At 40.7% G+C, this 25,944-nt stretch overlaps 1 protein-coding gene across 2 annotated transcripts in view; it reads right to left on the bottom strand.

The window, feature by feature from the left end:
- Window positions 1-25,944, bottom strand: part of LOC135244978 (VPS10 domain-containing receptor SorCS3-like) — a 135,888-nt gene that overhangs the window by 5,251 nt on the left and 104,693 nt on the right. For both annotated transcript variants that reach the window (XM_064317701.1, XM_064317700.1), the window contains exons 11-24: window positions 23,594-23,696; window positions 20,030-20,106; window positions 19,456-19,547; window positions 17,662-17,769; window positions 17,222-17,339; window positions 16,492-16,625; window positions 14,954-15,067; window positions 12,897-13,068; window positions 6,165-6,351; window positions 5,039-5,172; window positions 4,749-4,872; window positions 4,393-4,505; window positions 1,735-1,866; window positions 1,289-1,388 (exon numbers count right to left, since the gene is read on the bottom strand). In XM_064317701.1, the coding sequence (XP_064173771.1) occupies window positions 1,289-1,388; window positions 1,735-1,866; window positions 4,393-4,505; window positions 4,749-4,872; window positions 5,039-5,172; window positions 6,165-6,351; window positions 12,897-13,068; window positions 14,954-15,067; window positions 16,492-16,625; window positions 17,222-17,339; window positions 17,662-17,769; window positions 19,456-19,547; window positions 20,030-20,106; window positions 23,594-23,696 (1,708 nt within the window). The remainder of the gene's footprint in view (window positions 1-1,288; window positions 1,389-1,734; window positions 1,867-4,392; window positions 4,506-4,748; window positions 4,873-5,038; window positions 5,173-6,164; window positions 6,352-12,896; window positions 13,069-14,953; window positions 15,068-16,491; window positions 16,626-17,221; window positions 17,340-17,661; window positions 17,770-19,455; window positions 19,548-20,029; window positions 20,107-23,593; window positions 23,697-25,944) is intronic.

The following is a 25,944-nucleotide window of genomic DNA, read 5'->3' as shown; positions in this document are numbered from 1 at the left end:
ATATTTATTAAAATGAATTTCTCAAGTATTCTTCTTCCATGGATCATTCACATCATAGGGTGCCTCCCTGATTCATGGGGAAAATCTTTTCCTTTGTAGTATAATTGCCATTGTGGTTTATCATAGCAAGTCCCTTCTTGCATTTTTACACTGCAGTGGTCCCGCCTATGTGAAGCTTGTGACCTTTCCAGATCATCTTAAATGCTTTCCATTGTGAAGGCTTCTTCCTTTCTGTTGTGAATATTACAGGAGGTAATATTCATGCACGTATTGTACATTGCTTTGGATAAAAGCGTCTGCCAAATAAATGTAATGTAATGCATGTGTAACGTGCAGTTTACGTGTGTACTACTGCATGTGTAATGTGCAGTTTATGTGTGTGAGTACTACTACGTGTGTAATGTGCAGTTTATGTGAGTACTACTGCATGTGTAATGTGCAGTTTATGCGTGTGTGTACTACTGCATGTGTAATGTGCAGTTTATGTACGTACTACTGCATGTGTAATGTGCAGTTGATGGCATGGCCAGCTAAATGCAAGAATGTGCACACTCTGATGTCAGCCAAATGTAGCGATTCCTTTATTTTATGAGAAGCAAAAAATTACAGCAGAACAATTTATGAATGAAATCATACCTTATCACAATTATGTTGCGCTTGAATCGCACTATTAAATATTGTCATATTTAGGGTGTGGGTGTATGATGAAAGCTAGGGAAATGGGAACAGCATACAACAGTAAGAAAGATTCAGTTTACAGCCATATGCTGGGGACTGTTCTGAACTGTACCCAACCATTTAAAGCAAGTTTGTGGAATCTCTTACGTAGAAAGATTCCGTAATTTCCAAAAGTATTTTTTTGACATAATACAAGTACCTTGGGTGACAAAAACTTTCTGCAGTGAAAGTATTTTTTCAAAATATCGTTTTTTTAAATTTTTTGTTGAAAGACCACTGTAGTGCAGGTTTCAGCAAAGTAGCCTATATGGTTCTTGAGATTAGTGTTAGACCAGAGACTCATGTCCCCTACAGGGGACAAAAATGAATTTGGTCTTAAGAGGACATCATGAGGTGTGAGGTCCCCGGCCTACTGAAGCCCTTCCGGCTGAGTCCTGTTCCTCAGGGGAGTCATGGCCGTAGGTGGCCTTGACGTGGTTGGTTGAAACGGTCGGCAGTGTCATCCATTATGTATCATGTGCGTCCTGTTTCCAGTGTCAACTGTTCACAAAAGGTAAAGAATATTTCCAAAACCAAATACAGAAGCCAGCAGGAAGAACGTGTGCCTTACCCAAGGTTAGCTGTGTGATATAAACAATGACTCGAGCGCCAGGTTTCAGCTCAAACTCAACCAGGTTCTGGCTCAGGGCAGTGACAAGGATCTCTGAAATCTGTAGAAAAAGGAAGGCTTTAGGTCTGGAAACATCACAGAGTCTATATTATACCAGGTTTCCTGAAAGTGATTTAACTCAAAGATTTTCATGTCAGGGTAAAGTTTTTAATGACACCTATTGTTTAACTTTCATCAATGTACTGATATTTAGGAAAAATACAATTAAGCTGTTGAATAAGAACTAATTATTCCATTTCAATACATTTTAACATGGAATAACACAAATGCTAGAAGACCAGTCTTTTATTAGCTTGTTACCATTTTGTTACTGTTTTCTTGGCAGCCTAACTTGAATAACTCTGTGCTGTAATATATATTTTGTTAGATTGCAGGGGGCTGCTTACATGCACCAGATCCTCTTCCCCCTTTTTCCTTCCTTCTGATTGGTTCTTGCGTGGTAGCAGGAAAAGCTCAGCGGCAGTTGGTATCCCGGGAAACACAGCCACCAGAAGCTGCTCTTCGGGGAAGTCACAAACCTGCAAGAAAGTACCTCTTTTTCATCTTCGAGTAACGCTTCATTTTGCCATTTTGTCAAACGTAAAACTGTCAGATCTGTACTTTACACATAGGCACACACACACACACACCACAATAATTAACCAATAATGTACATACTGTAGGTATGATTTCCTATGTGGATCAAATATAATTCAAAGCTTTATCACTATCTGATGCTCCACAATAGTTTAGCCATAGCGCTTCTTCTTCATGCTTCTGTGGAGTGTTAATATCATGAAGAAATAAACCTCTTTTACAGCTCTCAGCTCTTTGACTACCCCAAATACACAGTCAGACTGGATAAGCCAGTAGAAAAGGTTTAGAGTTCGTAGCAGTGTTTGTCAAATTCTAAACAGGAAATGTGTAGCGTTATGAAGAGGATCACTTGTCCTTGAAACCTTTCATATCGTTGAATCCTTTATATTCCAGGAATCTAAGAATATCTCAGTGGTTTATCTTAGCTTTTAAGGTGACTGAAAGTGCTCCAACTTCATGCATGAAATTTACTCGTTAATGACATGAAAAAATAGTCTCTACAGCTTCCCTTTCAACACATCTACTTCCCATTGTGAAGGACTCGCATTCCCCATTGCCTGTCAGTCTGAAATCTATCCACTGCATTGTGCCGACATACTATGAAACAAATCCTTATACTGCAGATTAGAAAGCCATAGCTACACCTGCAGTTCAATCAGTAATCCATTTCAAATATAAGGTCAAAACTGCTATAACATAGCGTATGGAAATGGAACCCGAGTGTTATAAAGTCTTTAGTGCATATATTATCATTAAATGCAGCTCCTGGGGTAGGTGTTTTTATATTGGATAGGAATTCTGCAGTGCCCTACAGGACAGGAAACAGCATGAGTTCCAGCCCAGCACGGCTCCAAGGACACACACTCAGAGATGAGAATGTCGCAGGGGAAAAAAATCACACTTCCGCAACTTGAATATGCATTACAGGCATTTAGCATACGCTCCTATCTAGAGCAACTTACAGAACTATTTGCATAGCATTTACACTGCATCCATTTATACAGCTGGATATAGACTGAAGCAATGCAGGTTAAGTACCTTTCTCAAGGGTACAACAGCAGTGTCTTACCTGGGAATCAAACCTGTGACCTTTAGGTTATATATCCAGCTCCTTACCCATTATACAACACTACCACCCACATCTGTCCATCTTCTAACCCGCTTATTCCTGGTCAGTGCTATGAGGGGGATGGAGCCTATCCCAGCATGCATTGCGTGGGGCAAGGATACACCCTGAGCAGGTCACCAAGCTATCGCAGGGCACACTCACCATTCACTCACACACTCATACCTAAACTCCTAAAATCATTCATTTGTTAACTGGTAAGCTGTGTTGTTGTGTGAGAGAAATGTTAAAGCTAGCCAATAGGAGAGAAGACAAAATCGGCCATGAAGCACCATTTCAAGCACAGGTGGTGACCAGTCACGGGTCACGATCTATGACTTTAGTGTCTGCACATGTGAACAACCAGAAATGTATCTAAAGTTTTCAAGCAGCCTTGATCCAGAATGTTCGCCAGACACAGTCTGCTTCTTCCCCTCTTCTCTTCAGTAACTTTTATTTTATTCATTCCCAGTATGAAAAAACGACTTGGGGACACGGACATGGGTTACAGTGTTTACCGGAATTCAGAGCCCTTGTGGTGATTATTACGATAGATAAAATACTCCTCTGCATTGGGAAAGCGCCTAGGAAACATGATGTCACCCCGTGGACAGCAAACTAAAATCAAAATGATTTTTAAATGCTTTTTTGGGTAATCAGATGCATGCAGCAGAGTCCAGAGTATCACAGGGAGCGCTGCCTGTTTCTCAACGCTTAACTGCAATCAGCCGCACTCATTAGCATCAATTAATTAATTAATCAACCCACCTCACCCACTTCCTCTGGTCTCCATTAATTAAAATTAATTGATTTTCATGCTAAAACAAAAACCAACAGACTCCTCTGTGGCTTCATCCAACCCTGCCCTTACCTGTGTGAAGCACAGTTCTGTTTTATGCCAGACGTGTGTGCGGTGACTTTGTCAACTATAAGGGTACATCAGTAATGCTTGATGGAGATTGTTATATGGTCTGCGTTCAATAGAAATGTATTTTTCATAAATCCCTTTAAGCTAATTGAACATTAGATTAATTAAAATGATGTTCTTATGATAAATATGGTCAGTTCTTAAAACCAACAAATATATCTTAATAGTTTTAATATTTAACGAGGCATGCCATTGGCTGTATGTGCCTTATGAATAATGAAGCTGTTACACAATAGATGGATGTCTTCATTTCACCAGTACATGCCTCCATTAAGAGAAAGTTGTGTAGCTTTATACAGCTGGATATTTTATTAAACAACTCAAGTTCCTCAAGAAAAAACTTTGGGCTCCAAGTCTTTCCTTCTCCTAGACAATACCGAATAAAAATTTTATTAAATTAAAATTAAAAGCGGTAATGCAAATTTGAAGACATACTTTTAACAAGGCCTTCTTGATCACCACACCAACATCCTGTCTCCACTCAGGGATGTCTGGGTTGTAGTCATCCAGATTAGGAGAGAAAGATAAAAGAAGAGATTTGAAGAATTCTGTGGAAAGATGGGAAACAGGTTTTATTTTTTCATTCCATCTGAGAATCATTTACAAAAGTTGTCCAACAGTTATGGATTCCACTCTGAAACTAAAAATATATTTTTTAATTAATTACCAATTTGTAGCATTATTAGGTAATACATTGATTAAAACTAGGAGAAAATCTTCGGAAAGAAAGACTTAGCAAAAATAAATAAATAAAATAAATCACTGGTCATATGAAACAGACTGATTTTCACCTTGGACAGTGATCTGCTTTGTGTCTTGAAGTATGGTGTTCCCTGAAGACACTTGGACCGTGACAGTGTTCACTCCCTCATTAGCAAAAGTGTATGGGATGCTTCCCTCCAGGGTTATTATTGGCTGGATTTAAGAACACAAAGAATACCCACTCAAACCCTGGTAACTACAACTGCAAATACATACATAAGTATGTATGTATGTAATATTTTAAAACAAGACAAACGTAAGTTGGTTCGTATCCAACAGGAAAGGGAAGTTGTGTAAGACGCTGACGGGGAGTTGTCACCTCCGTGCTGTTCCCGAACCACCAGAAGAAAGCGGCGGTTCTGGGCTGGCTGGGCCAGACCACCGCGGTGAGGTTCACTTCCGTGTTCCTTACGGCCACGAACGGGGCGGAGAGATGGATGCGCGCCACGGGACCTGCGGAATAACAGCTGTTCAGAACCGCGAAAAGCCGCGTAACTTATTTAATCTCGTGCAGGCGGCATTAGCGCTCTGAATGGTCTTCCTCGCTTTGTTTTAAAGCTCAACTGCGCACATTCTAAATGTTTATTCAATACTGCACCCGTGTCGGAAAGGGAATAAAAACCATGCATTCACCGTATTTTATTTTTTTTTGTTGCCAAGAATTTTTATAAATAAAAAAATTTCCACTCATTAAATTTTGTTCACATATACCGATGTCAGTCCCTCCACACCTCATAAGAAAAGTATTCTCAAGGACAGAAATAAGTGGTAAAATGTGCCAAATGGAATCCTTTAATGCAAACTGCCATGAATTATAACTTAATAGTCCACTGAGTAAAATATCTCTAATTATTTTGTCAGGCATGATGCCACTGTGGCATATAAATTTGAGTCACACTTACATCTTTACCAGTGATCAGAATAATTCTTGGTCTATGTTGGTCATGACACATATATCTTTATTTGCTGCATCTTTGCCGAAAAGTTGAAAAGATGTTTTTCTTTGATTAACTTGAAAGAAACAGAAAATAATTTCTTATACTGACTACTACAGGAAGATTGGGTATTGATGGTATTCATTGCATAACTACCTTGACATTTTCCAGTAAGAACCAGCCAGTGGTTTAACCCTTTAGTGTGTGGTCAATATACCTTTACTCCAAAAAACTAAACAGTTAAATCTAATAATCAGAATACAGCACAGATTATGTGCAACTATAACTGCTTTTGGTTTTTGTATCGACACAGACGTACTGTGTCCATAAAGAATCCGTAAGAATGCTGAAAAGCACAGACAGTGAGTCAGCTGTACTGCTCCTGAATATAGGCCCTGAACTACACCTGTATTCAAACCCACGGTGACCAGTCTGAGTTTGAATACCATGGGAAAAAACCTGGAAGTGAAAACGATTTAAGCTGTACTTCCAAGCCTTGTATTTACGTACTTGTGATGTGCAAGTAGAGGGTGCTACTGTCCGAACCAAGGCTGTTCAATGCGAGCGCAGTCACTTGAAATATCCCAGCAGATCTGTATATGTGTTTGATTCCGTCCACCGTCCAGCTGAGGTTTGAATATGAAACGGTGATTCCGTCCCCAAAATCCAGCTGGATATTGGTTCTCATTGAGTCCCCCTGTAAACGACAAGAGAGACCATAGATCAGTCAAAATGCTCAGATGTGAAATAAGTTCTTTTATCAAACACACAGTATCATTAGAAGAGAAGGGGTATGCCTCTGCCAAGATTACCTTTGCTAGGAAACTACAAGATGGCTGGATCACATCTACTTTTACCAAACACAGGGAGGTTTTCTTTCTTAAGATATTTTCCAAAACTTATCTATTATCTGTACTGTCATTTAAACCCAGAAAAATGATAAATATACCCCAATAAGTGCTGCTCCGGACATGGTAAACATAGTTTCTCTCATTTTGCTAAATGACAGCATTACCTCTCTATATTAATAAAGTTATACACAAGTCTAAAGCCCCTAAAACTATACCCTTTACAGGTTTGGGGTGTCTGTAGCTATCTCACCATGTAATACTGTCAACAAATTAAGCTACAGTAAATGGAACTAAAGGTCAGTTGGAGGGGTATTCTGTCCAACGAGGAGGAGTTAGAATGTTTTATGATATTTCCTATTGAATTTCCTGCTCAATATTGTGTCTATAGATATTGTAAAGGAAGGCACGAGGGGTAGGGGAGCTAATTTCATTATCCCGTTTTCCTAATATTATGTTCAGTATATTTTACACCTATGATGTGTAGAATAAACATTAATGTTCAGTGAAACAGGTAACTATGCTGTGAACAGCAAGTTTAAGTGTATTAATCGTATGATATTTGTTTATGATACAGATGCATTTTTCTGTAGCAATCATACTTTCAATGCTTTATGTAGTACCTATGAAGCTAACAATACTGAAATTCCTGTGTAGCACTTCAGAAGACAATAATATTGGGGTCTATTATGAACATTAAGCAAGTCTGCAAGAACACAGTATGTGTGTACATGTGAGAAAATGTCTTCTCCGTTAATAGCATTGTACTTGTTTTCCTATATGGAATGTATAAAGTATTATGTACATGTATTGTATGTATACATGGGCCTATGAATGTAGACACATTATGAAGGAATGCATCTATTATATGTAGATATGTAGGCCATTTTGTTTCCTTATAATAATAAAAATTACATGCATTATTTGTTATATATTGTGTTATGTTTTGGTAACACAAGTATTGTTTTTGTCATGCTAATAGAGATGAATCTAACTGAACTGGGCCTAAACAATGGACCACAGATGCAAACGGTTGTACACATTACTGGTCGTGTAATTTTAACTTTTAAATTCTAAAGGAGCCGTCTTGCAAATGATCTGATGGCTCCAGCAGGTTCGCTGCCTCAGCAGGGGCTACACCTGGCACCCGAGCTCAGCTAACACTGACAGTCGCTGAGTTCTGGAGAACAGCGCTGAACCTGCTTCAGAAACCCCATTAATCTGAACAAGCTCAGGAACCCCTCTCCTGTGCCAGCACGGTGCGCCGCATTTCAGCCGGGATATTAATCTGCGACACTGCTTTATGAAGCGGGAGCTGGAGAGAGTCACAACAGATCCCAGCGTTCCTCTCCAGCCCGCCGCTCGCCGTCGAGCGTCACGGGGCGCGGGAACACGTACAATCGCTCCGGATGGCTCGGAGACGTGTCAGGCTATTTCGCCCGGATAATGAAAATATAAACCAAACAGAGTCAAAGGCAACCATCCAAAGACAACTATTTTTGTGAGAAAGCCAAACGACTCCTAATTGAAAATTCAAAGCTTTTAAATGTGTGTCATAGTTCTTCAGCTTGATTGTAAATAGAAAATCCCTCCAAGACATAAGAACTAAATTCAATACAAAATGATTGGTTAAGGAAGCTCAGTCTTCAGATGACTTTTCTTCATTCTCGAAACAAAACAGAATCTTGCGTGATACTCACGTTCCCACAATTAAGCTTCAGTTTGCATATGAACTTGGCTTAAAGGTATACTGTACTATGTAGGGATTCTGCAGCCCTTGTAGACTCTGTGTTTGTAAACCCCACTCACACCTTCATCATCCTCAGCCTCACCCACACCTCCGTTGAGGACACACCCTCAAGCGGTACAAGCAAAGAGGTGAGGTGGTCAGAGATATTGAAAATAGCATTTTTAGCCACATGAATGATTCTATATAGGTGGTAACAGTAATTAGGCAGTGTTATAACGATCTGCACACTGAGTGCACCCCTTTTAGCATGCGGGAACATCGTACGGTAGCCACTCCGTAGTGCCGGTGAAGCTATTTTGTGTTTTCCTTGTTTGGCATTTAGCTATTCTATTCTTTGTTTCAGGAAGAATGATTATTGAGTTAGCTGGATAACTGCACTGAGTAAAACTCGGAATCCTCCCAAATCTGGACTGAAAAAGAGCAGTTCTGGGTTTTACTCCTGCAGTTATCCAGCTAACTCAGTAATCCTTCTTTGAAATACCCCCTGGACGTTTAGTTACTATCGGGATATAAACACGGAATTGTGAGTGGAATACGTAACATTAGCAGGCCATAGGTCTATCATAGCTAGCTAATATACTTGTATAGTGAATTACTTTTTCATGAAGTTGTGAAGTTTAAGAACGAGCCCGGTCAGCTTGTCTCTTTGCTTTGCTGTAAGCGTTTGCCATTGCAGCAGCTGACTAGCAAGTAACACTCAGTGTAATCTGATAGCAAACCACAGGCTCTGTAGCCACGCCCACGCCTCCCCACACATAAAAGCTATGCTTGCTATGTACCGTTTTGTTCGAAATGCCACTTTGTATGTTTATTTGTTTGTGTCTTTAGGGTGTGATGTGACATATAACGACATTGCTAGCTAACGTTTCTTTAGGATGTGATGTGTGACGCTGCTAGCTATGTAGTTACATGTCACATCACACAAATGGCTAATATTACTACAGATATAGATGTGCCTTTATTCAGGATCCCACAGCTTTCTACTTTTCCCTCACATTTAATGGCCTGAATCTTTTTTTTTTCGCCCACACCACTCCTCTCCACCCTAGGGAACGCCCAACAAATCAAGTTGTATAGCAGTACGTTTTGGGTGTTGAAGTAACATCAGAAGGCTAGAGAATATTGCTTTCAGAGATTTGGAATTGCTCTATCTAGAAATAGCTGATGTTAAAATAAATAAATAATTACATTTGGTGGGGGAACATGTCCGTGATAGGCTTATAGAATAATGAGGTGCAGTTCCCCTTTAAGAAACACTGCTTTATCTCATTAACATTTTTCCTGATTTTAAGTTCCAGGTCCGACTGATTACATGATTACATTTCATGTCAATAAATGCATGCCATAAATAAGTCACCCTTTATGTATCAATGAACACCTTATAATCGGTCTCGCATTTCTCCTGGCGCGGTGTGGCAGATGTGGCACTAAGCCTCTGAATACACGTTCTTTATTAATGGCAGAATTATGTCCAGCTGTTTACATCGGGGAACCTTCCTCACAGCGCCAAAATCACATGTCAATAAGACTTGTATATAAAACTAATATACTTACGCTTCTTTCTGAGATTGCCTCTTCAGTAACTTGTACCGGCTCAGTACAATATATAATTTATATATAATAAACTGAAAGAAGATATTTTCCACTGCTAAAGAGGGATAGGAAGGGGCATTAAATTTCATGAATATGAATGAGACCCGAATCTGGCTGTAATATTTTGGAATGCACGCCGCCACTCCGGCCTTGGGGAGCCTTCACCCTCTGCTGTGTCATTTCCCCCCTCATGAGGGAGAATCCTTTCCTTGATGAAGGAAACGAGGCCTTGGTTCCTCAAGTCATCAGGCGCTAATGGGACGGCCGTGCCCAGGAAGGACCCCGAGAGGGGAGCGCTTACCTCGGCGCGTGTCCGGAGCCTGCTGTCTGGGCATTAGCGTAGCGTCGGCGGGGAGGATTCCGCTGCCTTTAACGAGCCGAGCGCAGAGGCTGCCGGCTGAGCCGCCCCCACCACCGCTCCTCCCTTTGCTACATTACAGGGCAGAACTGTGTGGAGCGTCTAATATGTCTGCCGGATTCTGTGACACCTGAATCACACCCCTCCCTAGTGGGGTGCTGGTTCAGGTTTCAGGAATATCGCATACATTTAATTAATACATATTCTGCGCAGGATTTTTAAATTCTGTACAGGCTGTGTAATTCAAATTGATATGTAACCAATCTTTTATTTATTTCACTATGTATTTTTTTAAATCTCAGATAAAGATGACCCACATGCATACAATCATAGACACAGCACCACCTGCTGGTTGGGAGCTGACTGTAATAATGAGGATTGCGATATAAAAAATACCTTCTCAGCCTCTGATTCTTAGCTTTTACTCACACTCAAAAAATAGCAAATCAAATTAAATTAAGTTTGTGACCCAATTTGTGAATAGTAAACAGTCTTGGAGTCACTTTTAATAATTTATATTTTAAGAAATTGTGTTGTTGTGTGTGTAAATGCCTCCCGTTCAGAGAACTAGCTATACAGAATTCTGAGAAGCTGCACCATTAACAGGCAGTTGTGGCAGCAAATAAACTTCAGAATTATATATTTTGGAAGCAGCCTATGAGTGATCAGCAGCAGTCACTGTAAATCCCCCCTCATTACAAAAATTAGAAAATGCATCTCTTTTTTTGGCAGCAAAAAGCGACTACAAGTGTTTAATATAAGGTTTTGAATCTGCACCCTGATTCAACATGAGTGTTAGCTACACTCAGTAAAACACCAGTTGGAGCCCTGCTATCTATCGGACCGTTCAAAGAAGGGGATAAATTAGCGGAACTTGTCCCGGTCATCCGTCGCCTCAGCAGAGAGATGTTTACTCTACCCTTCGTCGGCTAAAAACCTGGGCTGCGGAACTTAACAACTCGAAGAAGATTAGCACACCTGGCCGTCTCACATGGACACAGACAGAGACATGGCCGACAGATTGAGCATTAAACCCCTCGTTAGATAGGCAAGGCCGCACTGGGGGCCTTCTGAGGGAAGGAAAACATTTGGATATTCATGACATTGCCGCCACGCTGAATCCGCTTCATTGGCAATGTTTTGTGGTGTAGAGATTGACTTGGCTACTACGCGATGCGCTGTAAAAACATACAGGCCCAGTATTTATCGAGTGGCAGATGTCAGCATGGCAATGACAGTAACCCAGACTCTGTGTGCATATTTGTATGTGTGGTAACCTGAGAGGCAACAGATGTTATTAGTGCATTGCTGTGCAACTGGTCATCAAATTCACATGCAGTGGTGTCTGTACAAACAAAATGATTGTGGCAGAATAATTTAAAGTAAGATAAGCCAACCGAGAGCAGGCATTTATAGCTACATACCTATATAGTTCCCTTTATGCCAAGCTATCTTTTCAGTAACACCAGTAGATGATAGACTCGTGAATCACTGAGCCTGTGGAATGGCTTAAAAGACCATGTATGTAGTTTTAGTGTTGTGAAGTCATGCCATGTTTGTGAGAAGATTAAGTGTTTTTGTTTCGTTCATAATTTTCACGACCCAGCCTGTTCTTTCACTGCATGCAAGGTGCAGTGGTATATTATTTGCAAGTCCAAACACGCATAGCACTGTACTTGCATGGACTTGCATGGACTTGCTGCCTCACAGCAAGAAGGTCCTTGGTTCAAATCCCAGCCAGGATGTTTCTGTGTGCGGTTTGCCTGTTCTCCCTGTGTCTTTCCTCCAGGTACTCCAGTTTCCTCCCAGTTTAAAAGACATGCAGGTTAGGCTAATTGTAGTCTAAATTGCCCCCAGGTATGAGTGTGTGAGTCAATGGTGTGTGTGCTATGTGATGGACTGGCGATCTGTCCAGGGTGTATTCCTGCCTCTCGCCCAATGCACGCTGGGATAGGCTCCAGCATCCCCTGTGACCCTGACCAGGAATAAGTGGGTTAGACAATGGATGGATGCACGTATTGTGAAGGAGCAATATGTATTGCATTTATGCAAACTTAATGTAGTATAAATCTGTGTTTTGCAAAGTTATGTGATCATGAAGTCATGTATGAAGTAAAAATGTAATAGAAACTGTATCTAGTTTCAAACCCCTGATAGTACAACAAGTACAATTAGAGAAACTAGTATTTAACTGGTGACGTCAAAAATGAGCATTTCCGTCAGCAGCACCCCCTGCTCAAAACATCTTCCCACGTCCCTGCATTCAGTCCTCAGCTTCAGCCATGCCACGGTCAGGCGTACACGTTCGATGAGTTCCATTTGCAAATGGGCATTGGCTTTTTGGACTTCGCTACAGATTTATTTGATTTACTTTAAACTCCAGCCATACTTCTCAGGCTAATTGCAGGAGGCCTTGAAAAAACAGAGACTGAAAGCTTGCACTGAGACCCACTGCAAAGTGGTGGCCCTAAGCTTCGCTTTCAGGTTATTAAACGCACAGTACCACCGGTCAATAAGCGCCACTCCACAAAATGCAATTAAATCAAATATTTTCATCTCTCTTCCGCGCATACTCAGCCGAGCCAGAAAATCAAAACAAGATTGTGAATATCGTACTCGGGGGGGTGGGGGAAATAAATAAATAGCCGAGCGATCTTTCGGCCGAAGGCGACTCGAGCGAGCGGCTCACTCACGTCCTCGAGCTGCACGAAGAAGGTGACGTTGTTGCCGAGCGCCGCTGACAGCCGCCCGTCACTCGTCACCAGCTGGAGCCCCCTGGGGGGGCGGTTGGGACAGCTCTGTCTCCGGGCTGCGAACAGGTCCTGCACCCCTTTAGTGCAGTTATTGGACACCACTTTCCGATACCTGCCAAACACCGAGAGAAATGAACACAACCCCATTTATCACACTTGCTTGATTGATTAGATCACATACTTCTGACATTTTTATATGGGCAATTGTGCAATTTCCTGAAATCTATTGCCACTACCAATATTTATTTATTTGCCTGTTTGTTTATTTGTTGAATTTTGCTTAAATTGCATATGCCTTAATTAAGCCATTCGAGATAAAACCTCAGAAATAGCTTAAGAGCTCTGTGTGCATAATTAAACTTCTTTTAAAGAAATGATGATCTGTTCTGTAGCTGCTGTTTACTGGGAGAAAGAGGGGTGTGGGGAGCAGAGACAGTCGGTGTGTCGGAGACGTGCGTGAAAGATGGACCGGATAAAAAAAGAAGAGGAGAAAAAAAGGGAAGGCAATATTGCGTTCTGAAGGCAGGAGGAGAGATTGTTCTCCAGGCTCAAATGAGTGAGGAAAGAGTTGGAGGAAGGGAGGATGTCCCTGTTTCACCTCCGAGAACCGTCTGTGACCGAGAAACAGCTGAGGAGCACAGCTTGCCTTTAACCGTAAAACTTTTCAGATTGCTTTTCCACAATCAACAGACTCGCCAAATTATGCACAGCTCACAGCTTTTTTTCCTTTTTTTCTGCATTTTTTTGCATCAGCGTTGTTTGCATTGCACTACCTCAGTACGCTTCACTGAAATAATATTTGCAATGAGAAAGTGACCGGGTTGCATTATATAACATTTGTTATGACAGATTAGATCAAAGCTCGATTAACTTAAAAGCATTTTTTTTAAATTTTAAATCACTAAAATGATTCCATGTTGAGTGCGCACTTTCAGAAATGTAATTAAGAACAATGAAATCACGACTAATGGATGAACCTTATTTATGTTTTCATGCATATTAATCATTTAAAATGATCAAAAGCTGGTTCTGCGTGTTTTCATGGCGGTGGTTCAAATAGGTCAGGAATATTTAACTGGTAACAGTTAATGGGCATTGGGATGTCTGGAGTTAGTTTTGCTACTATATAGTCGGGCTACTTTAAACAGTGATTAAAAAGTTCTCCATTAAGCTGGGTTTTGTGAATAAAAGAAAGACTGGATACTATTTCAAGCTTAGGGGTTCTAGCAAATTCATTATTCCTGTTTACAAGCACCCCCAGAAGAATGCTCACATAAAGGTGCGTTCTGCACATCACAAATCGCACCATGAATACTAAAAGAGTAATACCGTCATCACACTCAAATATCACTTTCTTATTATAATACCAGTATATATGCTCAGAAAATGCATATTGTATGCACGACAATGCGAACCAACATCTCAGGCTATCTGACTATTTTGACTATTTTGTCAGAGTCTAGTTCTCAATACATCGGACTCATTTAGCAGATGCCAAATAAATATACAGGACATGGAGTAGAACCTGTGTGAGCTGACTGGTCTTACCTGTCGCAGTTTGGAAGTCTAAATACGCAGCACATTATATATTGATGTATAATACATTGATAATATCGTCAGTTGTTTGTCTGTTGTCAGGTCTGTTGTCTTCATCCTTGCTGTATATTAAGACTGTTGCATGGTTCAATTATCTTGTGAAAATTTGACAAGAAAAATGTCGTTTCTCAGAATGATTTTATAGTTGCGGTGACTTGAATTCAGGGTGCAACGTTGCCCAACGGCCTGTTTTTGCTTTCTGTAAAAATTTCGCCACCCAATGTCATTTAGGGAATAAGGAATAAACGTTATGGCGACACAAATGGCTCTGACAGCTGGGTACACAAGATGGCGGCTTTCCCAGCAAGCGGCACTTTCATGCTCCGCTCGCTCTGCGCGGTTCTCACAGGGAGCGGTGAAAATGGCGGCTGAGCGGGGTCTTGCGTAACCGCCGCGCTCACCCGGTGCTGTTGAAGTAGCTCTGGCCTTGCCTGCAGCTCTTGGACATGGTCTCTGGGTTGAACCAAAACGCCGGTAAGCAGTCCCCGTTCCTGTGACGCTCGTACCCGTAATCACTACCAAACAAAAAGATGACACAGTTAAAAAATAAATAAATAAATACAGCCTTTTTTCAGGAATTCTATCTGTATGTAATATGTACATACACGTGTATAAAATAATATGTGCATACGTATATGGTCTGGTGAAGTGGATACTGAATATTCTGCACAATATTCTGTCAAAATTAAGAATGAAAACAACTGTAGAAAAGCTAGAAAATATATTTATAGCTCTGGTGTAAAGGTACAATTCAAATGAATAGTTTTTGTAAACTTGTACACAAAACTACATAACCTGAACTTATAAATCAACATAACAGTAGACGGAGTACTTTTATGAGTTGTAAAAATGTCACAAATTATAATTTAGGTAACATGTATCCCATCTTATGTACACCTAAAGACGCCTGAGTTTATTAAAGTCTTGAAAACAGAAACTGAATTCCCATGTGATTCAGCCAAGAATTTATATTCCGATTCAGGCTAAAACTGGAATTTTCATGAGTCTCATCTGTCCTGAGGTACTACGATTCCCATAAGTATCAGCACATCAATTTTATTTTCAGATATAAGAAAATATTTCTATGGATGAAACCCAAATGTGGCTCTGTCATGGTAATTCTTTTTCCCCAGTGATAAAAACATTATGCTAAAACACCTGCAGCTGTTTATGTGACAATAACTAAAAGTGTTATGTGTGGATTTCAAACCAGTGTGAAAGAACATATTCGACACTGACTCAAAGTTACATCAGATATTTAAAAAAAGAAATAAAACGATACAGCTGTGTCAGAACTGTGATGACACAGTTGATACCTCCAAGACAACAAAGGTGGTAATTTATCCAATTAGTGGTGCCAAGCAAGAGATTTAGAGGCCCAAAATGAGCACCTTAGTTTGACACTTATGGTAATACAGTGTATTTGCAAATACAGCCTATGTCTCCACATTTCATAACATAACACTCTATAAAGGAGAAGGCTTCAGCTTTTTTTCCAACGTTCACACCCAGAAGGCCAGAACTTAAAAATTCTTAAGACTACTAGAACCTCTGCATTCCACCATCGTAACTTTGGACAAAAAAACAAAAACACTTGATGGATTTTGATCCATCTTGGTATGATAAAATGATTAATTAATAGTACATCATGTTTTGATTTATTTTACTTAATATAACCTTTTAGAAGCTAAGCATGTTTGAATCTGGCCAAGTGTGGTTGAATGATTACTTCCCGTAACACTAAATATTTTTTGAGCTATTCCTCTCACTTAGTGCTAAATGTATAGTACACCAATCTAAGCATACGTTTACCACCCTGAAATAAGTTTAAGATTGTGACATGTGACCGATGCAGAAAAGCAAAGCCTGTCTTAACCAATGCCTGTCTTAATAAGTCTCTCACTCGTCTCATCACAGTAGCTCTCAGGAGATCACCTACCATTCGAAATCATACGCTTTGCATATGCAAGGTTCGGCAGACAGGATTCTAGAATAGTCCTTTCCCAGCATGCAGCGGTTCCCCGGTCTGCGCTTCAGGTAGACCTGTTTCTCTCCCATCACGCAAGGGTGCCCCTGCGAAGCCACAAGGGTGGAGAGCAAATCATCCCACCGCAAAGTGTAACTTACAGGTGTAAATTAGTCTCCCACTTCAAAACGAACGCGTACAATTTGGGAATATGGAAGCTGTTACTCATTTATTTTCTAGTGCAGCTGAAAATTATTTTCAAATATCACGACTGAGCCGCTCGCGCTACGGACGGGGCGTAGCGCTCTGTTACTGTCACATCTCCGTGAGGGAGGTTTCGTGTTATCTCCCGTCCGTCCACTCAGAAAAGCCCTTGTGGGCGATGACGGGCGAGAACACATCACCGTTTCAATCTGAAGGCTCTCGCGCAATCTGTGGTGCTCTGCCCGTCTCAGAAAATACATCAGAAATACGCCAGTCCACCCCGCTTGCAGCCGCCCCTACACGTCGGAAGTGCACACGTCTGGCCTGCGTCGAACACCGTTTTATTTGGCTGGTAAGACTTGGCTTACTGGAGATCCGATGAGATCCGAACCCCCCAGAGATCCGATGAATTTCGCCTCATTGCTACAAATGTTAGCCTGTATACGTTCTTGGTCTAATGCAGTTTCTCAGGTACAGTACAACGCAGCTCTGCTTTCACCTGGTTATGTAAATGCCAGGTCTGGTAGTCCCCTTCAGTGCATCTCCTGGTAAAGATGGACTTGTACTCGATTTTGATGAGCTGCCACTCAGACCGGTGGCTGAAGTGTCCAAACAACCTTAAAGATGCAAGTTACAAAAGATTTTTTAGCACTTTTGTGGGTGCAACCTCAGATAAACATATGCGAGACAGTAAATGAATGACTAAAATGCAGTAAAATGACAATGAAAAGCTCTCAATAGAGCTCATATCAGGGATTTATCGTGCCTCTTTAAATGTTTGATGAGCAACTTCCAGGTTTTACTCACCTTCCATTGTTACCATCTCCAACAGGAAGGCAATTCAAATTGCTAGCTAATGAACTTTTAATCTTTTCAGTTCTCAGGTTTTTAAGGGGGCAGTCTGAAAGACGGTCAGACGAGCACGTCGTTTCCACTCACGTGATGATGTGGTTTTCCATCCCGGGCTCGACGAGGACTCCGTCCACAAACAGCGGGACCAGAGAGAAGCTCCGCATGTCCCAGTGCTTCCCTTCGTCAAAGCTGATCCTGCCAGTCACAGAACAGCACGTGCTCACAACTTACATAACTATGAGCACAAGTATACACAAACATAAATATATATAGAAATAAATATAACGATGTTGTCTTCTTGCTTTTGTTCTTGTTTTAATTAATGACTGAACTCGCCAAACTACATTTTAAATAATTTAAAAGAATTCCCGCTAATTTGTGAGACCTTCTAAGAGCTATGTAACTCCTCCACAAGTACTAACTCACACCTTCATAGACATTACAAAACCTCATCAAACCTCAACTGCAAATCAGGCTATGGTGCTGTGTCACCACGGAGACACCAGGTGACACTGCCGGCACAGAGTTTGGGGTTAAAGGTACAAACATGAATGTCCAGCTTGTGTTTATGAAGGCCCTAGGTTGTGGCTATGAGGGGTTCTACAGCTCTTGGAGGATGATTGATAGAAATTGTTTCCGTTTCATTTATAAGTCAACGTAAAGGAGCTGTGTGGATTGAGTGAAGGGATCAGTTTCATTCTGATTTCTTGACAGAATGTGTGGTACACCGTAAGCTAGTAATAGGAATAAACATGGATACGCTAAACTAACATGGCATGCGCTGGCGCTATGTCGAAAACTGCAGTCATTCTAATCAGTCTTAAAGCATTATTGTACATTACAAAGGGTAATTTGGGATACTTCTCAAGTCTGTTTGAAAGAACGCAAACCGGAAAAGTCATAAAAGATCAATGAACGAGTTGGTATTTTTGGTGAATGGAAAAAAAAATGGCGTTCAGACAAGTTGGTTTGGAAACCAACTTCGTTTCTCGTTCGTTTCAGAGAAGTGACAAACATCGCGGCAGTAAACGGCCATCGCGGACGCGTGTCTTTGAGCGCGACAGCTTATCAACGGCCTGTCAGACGCGTCTACGCTGAACTACCTTGTTGTGACACGGTTGAAGTAACGCGAACGCCCCAGTACACAAGCTCCTGAGCCACCTGAGAGGAGCGCTGGCCTTCGTCTGTCTGAAAGGGCTGAGAAGTACTGACAGCCTAAAACGCTTTGACAAGCATTTCAGAAATAAGTTAGACGCTTGAAACGTTGCACTGGCTGGGGGGGAGAAGACTATTGTCTTGTTTAGCCAAGCATGTAAAGCTTGAATTAAACCACAGGAAGACTACAAACTCATTTCCCGTGGTATCTGGTATAAACAGAAGCAAGGGGTTCAAAAATTCTTACCTTTCTTTTCACAAAAAATGATCTTGTTAACTTTCTCCTCAAAAATATTCTCTCTCACCATCTCCTTCTCTTTACCTTTTCCCTCATAAATTTTAATTCACAAATTGCTCAGGAAATTACCAAAATAATAATTTGATATTCGGTAATAAGACCCCTAGATTCAATCCAGCCCATAACATTTAACTGTACAGGCAGATGCAATTAAATCGACGCATTTATCATGAAAAAGCCAGGGATATTTACTGCTGCTTGACCACCCAGATGCAGCTGAACTCATTTTCATTGGCTGGAACCTCTGACATTCTCCACCGTATGTTATATGGTCAGTAGCTGACTTCCAAGATACAGTGCCAGATTCCATTTTTCATATTTATGTCTAATTTAATATGCCCTTAAACTAAATGCATTTGACTGAAGGCTGCTAAAATGTCATTTTTCCAGTTCCATACAGAAGAAAGCAGAACATCATTTGGACGTACCATAAATGGCGAACAGGCACGGTTGCCTGTATAACAGCAACAAGAGCACCTCCTTTGTCCAGGAACCAAATATTGTGCTCTTCCTCAAAAATCTGAATAGAAAAGAATTTACCAATGAAAGGAGAAGGAATAAAGCACATAACTGGGTACATGATGAGAACCATTAAAATGGGCCCGCTCCAATGGGCCCAATCTGCTTCCATCAGAAATAAATACTTTGTGTATTTACTGTTTGTATCATTTGTATTTACAATTATCAAACAGGTATTCAGCCATGTAATTGCATCTATTTTAAACATATTATTCATAATGAATTTCATGCTGCTAAATGTTAAACCACTTGTTTCCACATTTGCTCGTCTCGAATTTCCGAAACCGAAACTCTTTGAGGCGTCGGTTTTAATTAGTTTTGTTCACTCGAGTATCAAACGTGTTTAAAAAAAAAAAGGTTTTTGTGTAGTTTTGTCGTTCGGAGGCAAACCGATCACTTCATAAGCTACCTTCGAGCAAAACAATTAAAAATCTAAAGCGTGAACGAGCGACACACTTCATCCAAATGGTTGCTAAATCGTACCTGTTTCCAGCTGTTTCCCGCATCAGACGATATGTACATTGCAACATTACTGTATGAGAGCTCGGCTCCAATGTTACCTAGCAGAAAAATAACACCACAAATTCATATTTGTTAATGTTTTTATGCATATACTTTATTTATTGAATATGCCATATTCTAGAGTAAAACCTTAGCACCTACGCAGAACATACCACAATTAGTGCTCTAGGCTCAGGCTTCAAAAACACAGTAAAACATTTAGTAAAACCATTTCTGATTGGCCATATTTTACTCTAATAACGCATGTTTGATTCCTACTGGCCTCAAACTCTGGCAGGATTGAATTAAACACTAAGGCCCAGACTAAACTCACAGCGCAAACCGTCAGCCAGATGAGGGTCAAGCGGTCACAGTACGGTGAAATTACTGTCATATTTACTAAAGCTACGGCTAATTACGTAATCAGCGAATGGGACATTTTGCATACGAAGTAGAGCTTAAAAAGGTGCAGTTAAAAAAAACTCCTATTCTTAGCGCATTGAATATTTTCATTGGATGTACGGAAAAGTATGCATCCGCTGGTGCATCCGCCACAGCAGCACACCCAGCGCTACACCACGACAGCGTACAGCCAAACGTGGACAGCGATGGTCCAGCTGTGGCGGCCATTATCGAATTAATCCAGATGTGAGTGAGTGTGATGCTGCACGGAGCTCGACTGTTGCCAGGATGGAATGGGAACGTTGTGTGCGAGGTTCTAGCACATCTTTTATTTCTTCCAGGACAGTAATTAGTAATTCCTATGGCTGGGTGTTCGTCACAGAAATCGGGGAGTTGAAATAGTGTGAGCTTTGTTGCAAAGATTCTCTCTACGAATCCATCTTCTAGGCCTATACCTGTGTATCCCTGTACTTGTGCTTTGATTTATGGTTGCTCTTCGGGGGTGGAGAAATTTAATGCAAAAATCAACCCCCGTTAACTGTGCAAACTTTAGTCATACATAATCAGCCACACTTATACCTTCATCCACTATTTGCATGATCCTCCCTTAAATGCATATGCATTAAGGAGAGATGTGCACCTTATGATGACTCGTATAGATAACACACATACTGTGTTTCCAGCCCCATGTACCTGTTTGATACATAACACGCATGCTTCTGGGTCTGAATGTGTCATATCTGTGCTTGAAACTAGTCGCAAAAGTAAATCTATCCCTAAACATTTTGCTGCACATTTGTACTTTGTAGTAAATACAAGGATAGCATGTTGGCGACTAACAATCTGGCACATATCATTAAGTTTGGCAACTGCTGAACAAGCAAACCATTTTTTAACAAAAAATGAATAAAGCTGGCATTTAATTGCCAGTCAAAGATAAGAACAGATGTTGGCTGAATCCACATTAGCGATAAATATACAAACTGATTTGTTGCTTCTAGGATGAGGTTGAAATTATAGAGAAGTGTTAACAGATAGCAGTATATTTCTATGATAATGACTAGCATTTCCGTTGCATCACCATTACATGTATTCCCATAACACCCTTCTTTTCATATAAACAACAGAGTCCTCCCATCATCTGCCACACAGTCAGTTAGGCATGTGATCAGGCATGTAAATAATGATAAAAAAACAGCACCATAGATTCCCAGCTAACCATGGACAGAGTTCTGTCATCTGTCTGCGGTAACACCAGGGTGTTTCATAAATCTCACATTAATAAGATGACAGCTAGACACCCCTATGTTCCATCATAAGAGTAGACTCCACATACCCAGCTCGATAAGTGGTTCTACAGCTGCATGAAATGTACAGAAAGCTGCCCCCATTACGCACATCCACTGTAAAAACTAATACAATCTTAGCAAAATTATGTAAATGCTTGTGTATTGAATTATACAGTGCCACAAACACTGCACAAGGAGTTCACTGATGGCCAGCATACTCTTGACAATAACATGGACATTGTACTTGATATACGTTGGTTTAATGGATGGATCTAACGCATGCTTAGTGACATGCTGGTATTAGGCCTTGACTTTATCATTTAATGAAACATTTAATGCCATTGTAATCAGTCACATTCCATGCAGAAAAAGCCCCATGATGCAACAGTGGCTCTAGCTTCAGAGCAGTTATACTGTGATGGGTTCTGGAAGGCTGGAAACATACTTGAATAATCGTGCGCTACGTGCACGTGAAATGGTTGCATCCCGGGCAACATTGTTTACATATTTGTCAGCGACATTGTTCACACATTCGTCAGCGACATTGTTTACATATTCGTCAGCGACATTGTTCACATATTCGTCTGCGACATTGTTCACACATTCGTCAGCGACATTGTTTACATATTCGTCAGCGACATTGTTCACACATTCGTCAGCGACATTGTTCACACATTCGTCAGCGACAGTGTTCACATATTCGTCAGCGACAGTGTTCACATATTCATCTGCGACATTGTTCACATATTCGTCAGCGACAGTGTTCACATATTCATCTGCGACATTGTTCACATATTCGTCAGCGACAGTGTTCACATATTCATCTGCGACACTGTTCACATATTCAACTGCAAAATTGTTCACATATTCGTGTGCTTACTTTGCTTTACTCTGACTGGAGGTTTAAAAGGTACAACCACTAGGGGGTAGATCACAGCTTCTCTTCAAATGATTCCGCCATCCTGCCTGGCTTCCTAGCGTCAGTCATGTCACTGGTACATAAAATGTATACTGCCCCCGCAGTTTACACGGGTATTGCACCTTACGGACGCGTAGCGTTGATTTTTAAGGACGTGCACAAAAGACATTCTGAATGATCTCAAGTAACGTATGACAGCCATTTTGCAAACGCGTTTGCGTGATTTAAATCAAGTATGTTTCCAGCCCAAGAATGGTGTGGTGTACTGTAAAACTGGACCTCAGTGAGACCGGAGTGGGGCGGAAACATGGAAGGTCAGATAAACCAATAAAAATTAAAATAAAAAAGCCAAAAATTCCAAACTGAATGGATTCAAAGCCATTTTGAAAATGCTCATTTATGATCACATTATTCGTTTTGACTGGTTACAGTATGAAATATTCTTTTTTCATGTGAAAATTGCCATAACTTCAGCACTGGGCATAGTTCATTTGTTTAGCCCATGAACAGCAATGTTTTGAGAACTAGCCTATGCGAAACATAATGAGTTGGACTGTGGGGTGTGACAATATGGTTACAGTAAGTAAGCTAAATTAGTACAACACTCAGAAATCAGAAACATCAGGATTCCAGAAAAATAAAATTATTCCTACTTTTCACCGTAACTAAAAATCACATTTGGTTTGGGAGGCCAAGTAGTCCAAGTCTGCACCAAGAGTGCAAGTATCATTAAAGTACTGCACAGCCACTTCACCAGGCTGCCAATCTGGATTAGAAATTCCCATTAACATTCAAATAAGGCCATCAGATAATCCAGTAGGTCGCTTGAGTGGGTTGTGCAGGTTTATTGCATGAATACCTCATCAAGCCTTAATATATGCCCTTGGCATTTATTCAAGATTATTTTTATTTTTAATTTAATGATGATTTCCTTACCTGTTGCCACGATTATTCCAGGTGCAGAACTCTTAGTGGAGATACTTCCAGAAATGTAGGGATTGTCTGACATCTGCAAATGCAGATGTAGGGAACAAAATGGCTGAAAAAAAACAGATTCCATATATAAATCTGGTTGAAATTTCATAATGCATTCAATTCAAACAGGACTGGAAAGTCACCAGGATAAAAAAGCAAAGCAGCCATTGTATAAATGAACTTAAAAAGAACAAGAATTGGACTATGAACACTTTTCATAGTCCAATTATATAAAATACCCACCATGTCTTTGAAATAACATATAAAACATAATATATTATTTTTTTATACATTTTGGAATAGCCAGTTAGGCCCTGTGCACTGGTGGCATGTGACCACCCCCAGTACACTCTCCTCTGAGAAAAAAAGCACACTGCACCCTACTGTCCACACGGTACTACAGGCAAGAGCTAGCGCCGATCGGAGGACTGCTGCATCTGTAACCAATTATCACTGCCGGCACCCCGTGTGTTGCGGAGGGTAAACTAGCTCAGTGGTACGCAGGGAACTTGTCCAACCCTGGAGAGGCGAGACCAGTCGTATCCCACAATAGTTTTCTCCCACCATAGTGGGCCAGCGATGCAGCCAAAGCTGAACTCTGAAACTTTAGCACCCTTTTAATAATGAGTCTCTTTAGGACTCCCTTAATAATGACTGAGCTGCTGTTAGGGGAGCCCCCTTCCCCTTTAATGACTAAACTGATAAGGAGACCCGCCCCCCCCCCCCAAAAAAAAAAAGCATGTATACTAGATTTACTGTAAAATAAAAGTGAAATAGCATTTCCGGCTTGTCACTGGCAGTGCAGATAAGGACAATAACGCAACCTTTACAGGTCTTGTGTTGTTCTGTTTGGTTGTACACTGCACAATGTGCTAATCATAATGTGCAAGGTCAAGATACAAAGCCAAACTACAAAATGATGCGCACCACAATCGCCTTAAGCGCTCCTCATTTAAATCACTTGAATCGCTAAAGTCAAGATCCTACATTTGTGTTAGCCAATGACATATAGCAGTGTTACTGATACTCAGAGGGAACCTTGGCAGTTATTTCAGAATAATCGTGTTGGTTCAACTAAAAGAAATGGTAAATCTCTCCAGCAAGGAACCAAGCAAATATGTTTCAGTGAGAATTCTCCTCCCTCGTTTAGTAAGAGGCCAGCGGTATTGATAGTGTGTTTAATTGCCTTTATCTGCTGTTAAGACAAAGAGGAAGCTGCTCTCCATAAAACCCACAGCCGATTCCCCTCGGCCGAAGAGAACCCTCCAAAGACAATTACATAAGTCCAGAGACCGGGGAGAGCCAACGGCCCCCTTTCATCTTTCCAAACGAAAGCGTGACATCATTAATGAGGACACCAAGGACAACAGGACTGAACTTTAAAATCTAAAGAGGGGGAAAAAACAAACTGAGGACGCAATTAGAATGTCACTTCAATCCGCCATTAAATTCACCCTTTAACCGGAGCTCTGTGATGCACTCGTCTCCTTGGTTCTGTTATTTAATTGGTGAACCGTCGTTGGTGGCTAATTCAAAAAAAAAAAAAAAAAATCAATAAAAATCTTTCAAAGGAGCATTTCAAATGGAATCCCGGCAGCCCGCAGACACACAGGAGCGATCACATTAAATTGCTCGTTGAAGAGTTTGTTCATCTTTAATGGCCATATGTGTATATACAATCTAATTGCTATCGGTCCTTAATCAATTAAGATGCCCTTGAGGGAAAAGCTCATTTTTCAGCACGTATTAAGACCACTAAATGCACTTCCAGATCCATAAATAAATGGACTCTGTCCATCAATTCGTCCATTATGTGTTCGCTCACACATGTTTCAATGTCATAAAGCTACAGCCCCCGTTGTGCTGTCTGAATTCATGGCCAGAAAGAAGCCAGCAGTAGCTTGTGTGAAGCGAAAATACATTCTGCAGTTAATCATGAGTGGTTTTCACACAACGTATACAAGGCAGTACACAAATATTATATTGTAAGTAAACAAAACAGGTGTGCCTGCACACTACAGCACTCAATGAGAGAAGGAGGGGTTCTCAACAACGGTGGAAAACACTGAGACAAAAAGGAATTATAAGGGATTATATTTTAAGCTCAAACCAGTTGCATTCTAACTTATTAAATAAATATTAAAGTGCTTCTTCTTCCATATGTTTGACAGTTCGAAGGTGTAAGGTTGAAATTTTGTTTAAATATTGTGCGTTGTGAGAGTGCAGGATTAAGGAGCGAATTTAATCCAATGTATTTTGTTCTCAATTTGACTCAGTTTACCAGTGCTTGATTCTAAACTCAGGTTGACATT

This window comes from Anguilla rostrata, chromosome 18 (assembly GCF_018555375.3).
Source record: "Anguilla rostrata isolate EN2019 chromosome 18, ASM1855537v3, whole genome shotgun sequence".
NCBI classification, from domain to species: domain Eukaryota; kingdom Metazoa; phylum Chordata; class Actinopteri; order Anguilliformes; family Anguillidae; genus Anguilla; species Anguilla rostrata.
This window is presented reverse-complemented; position numbering and strand designations above follow the sequence as displayed.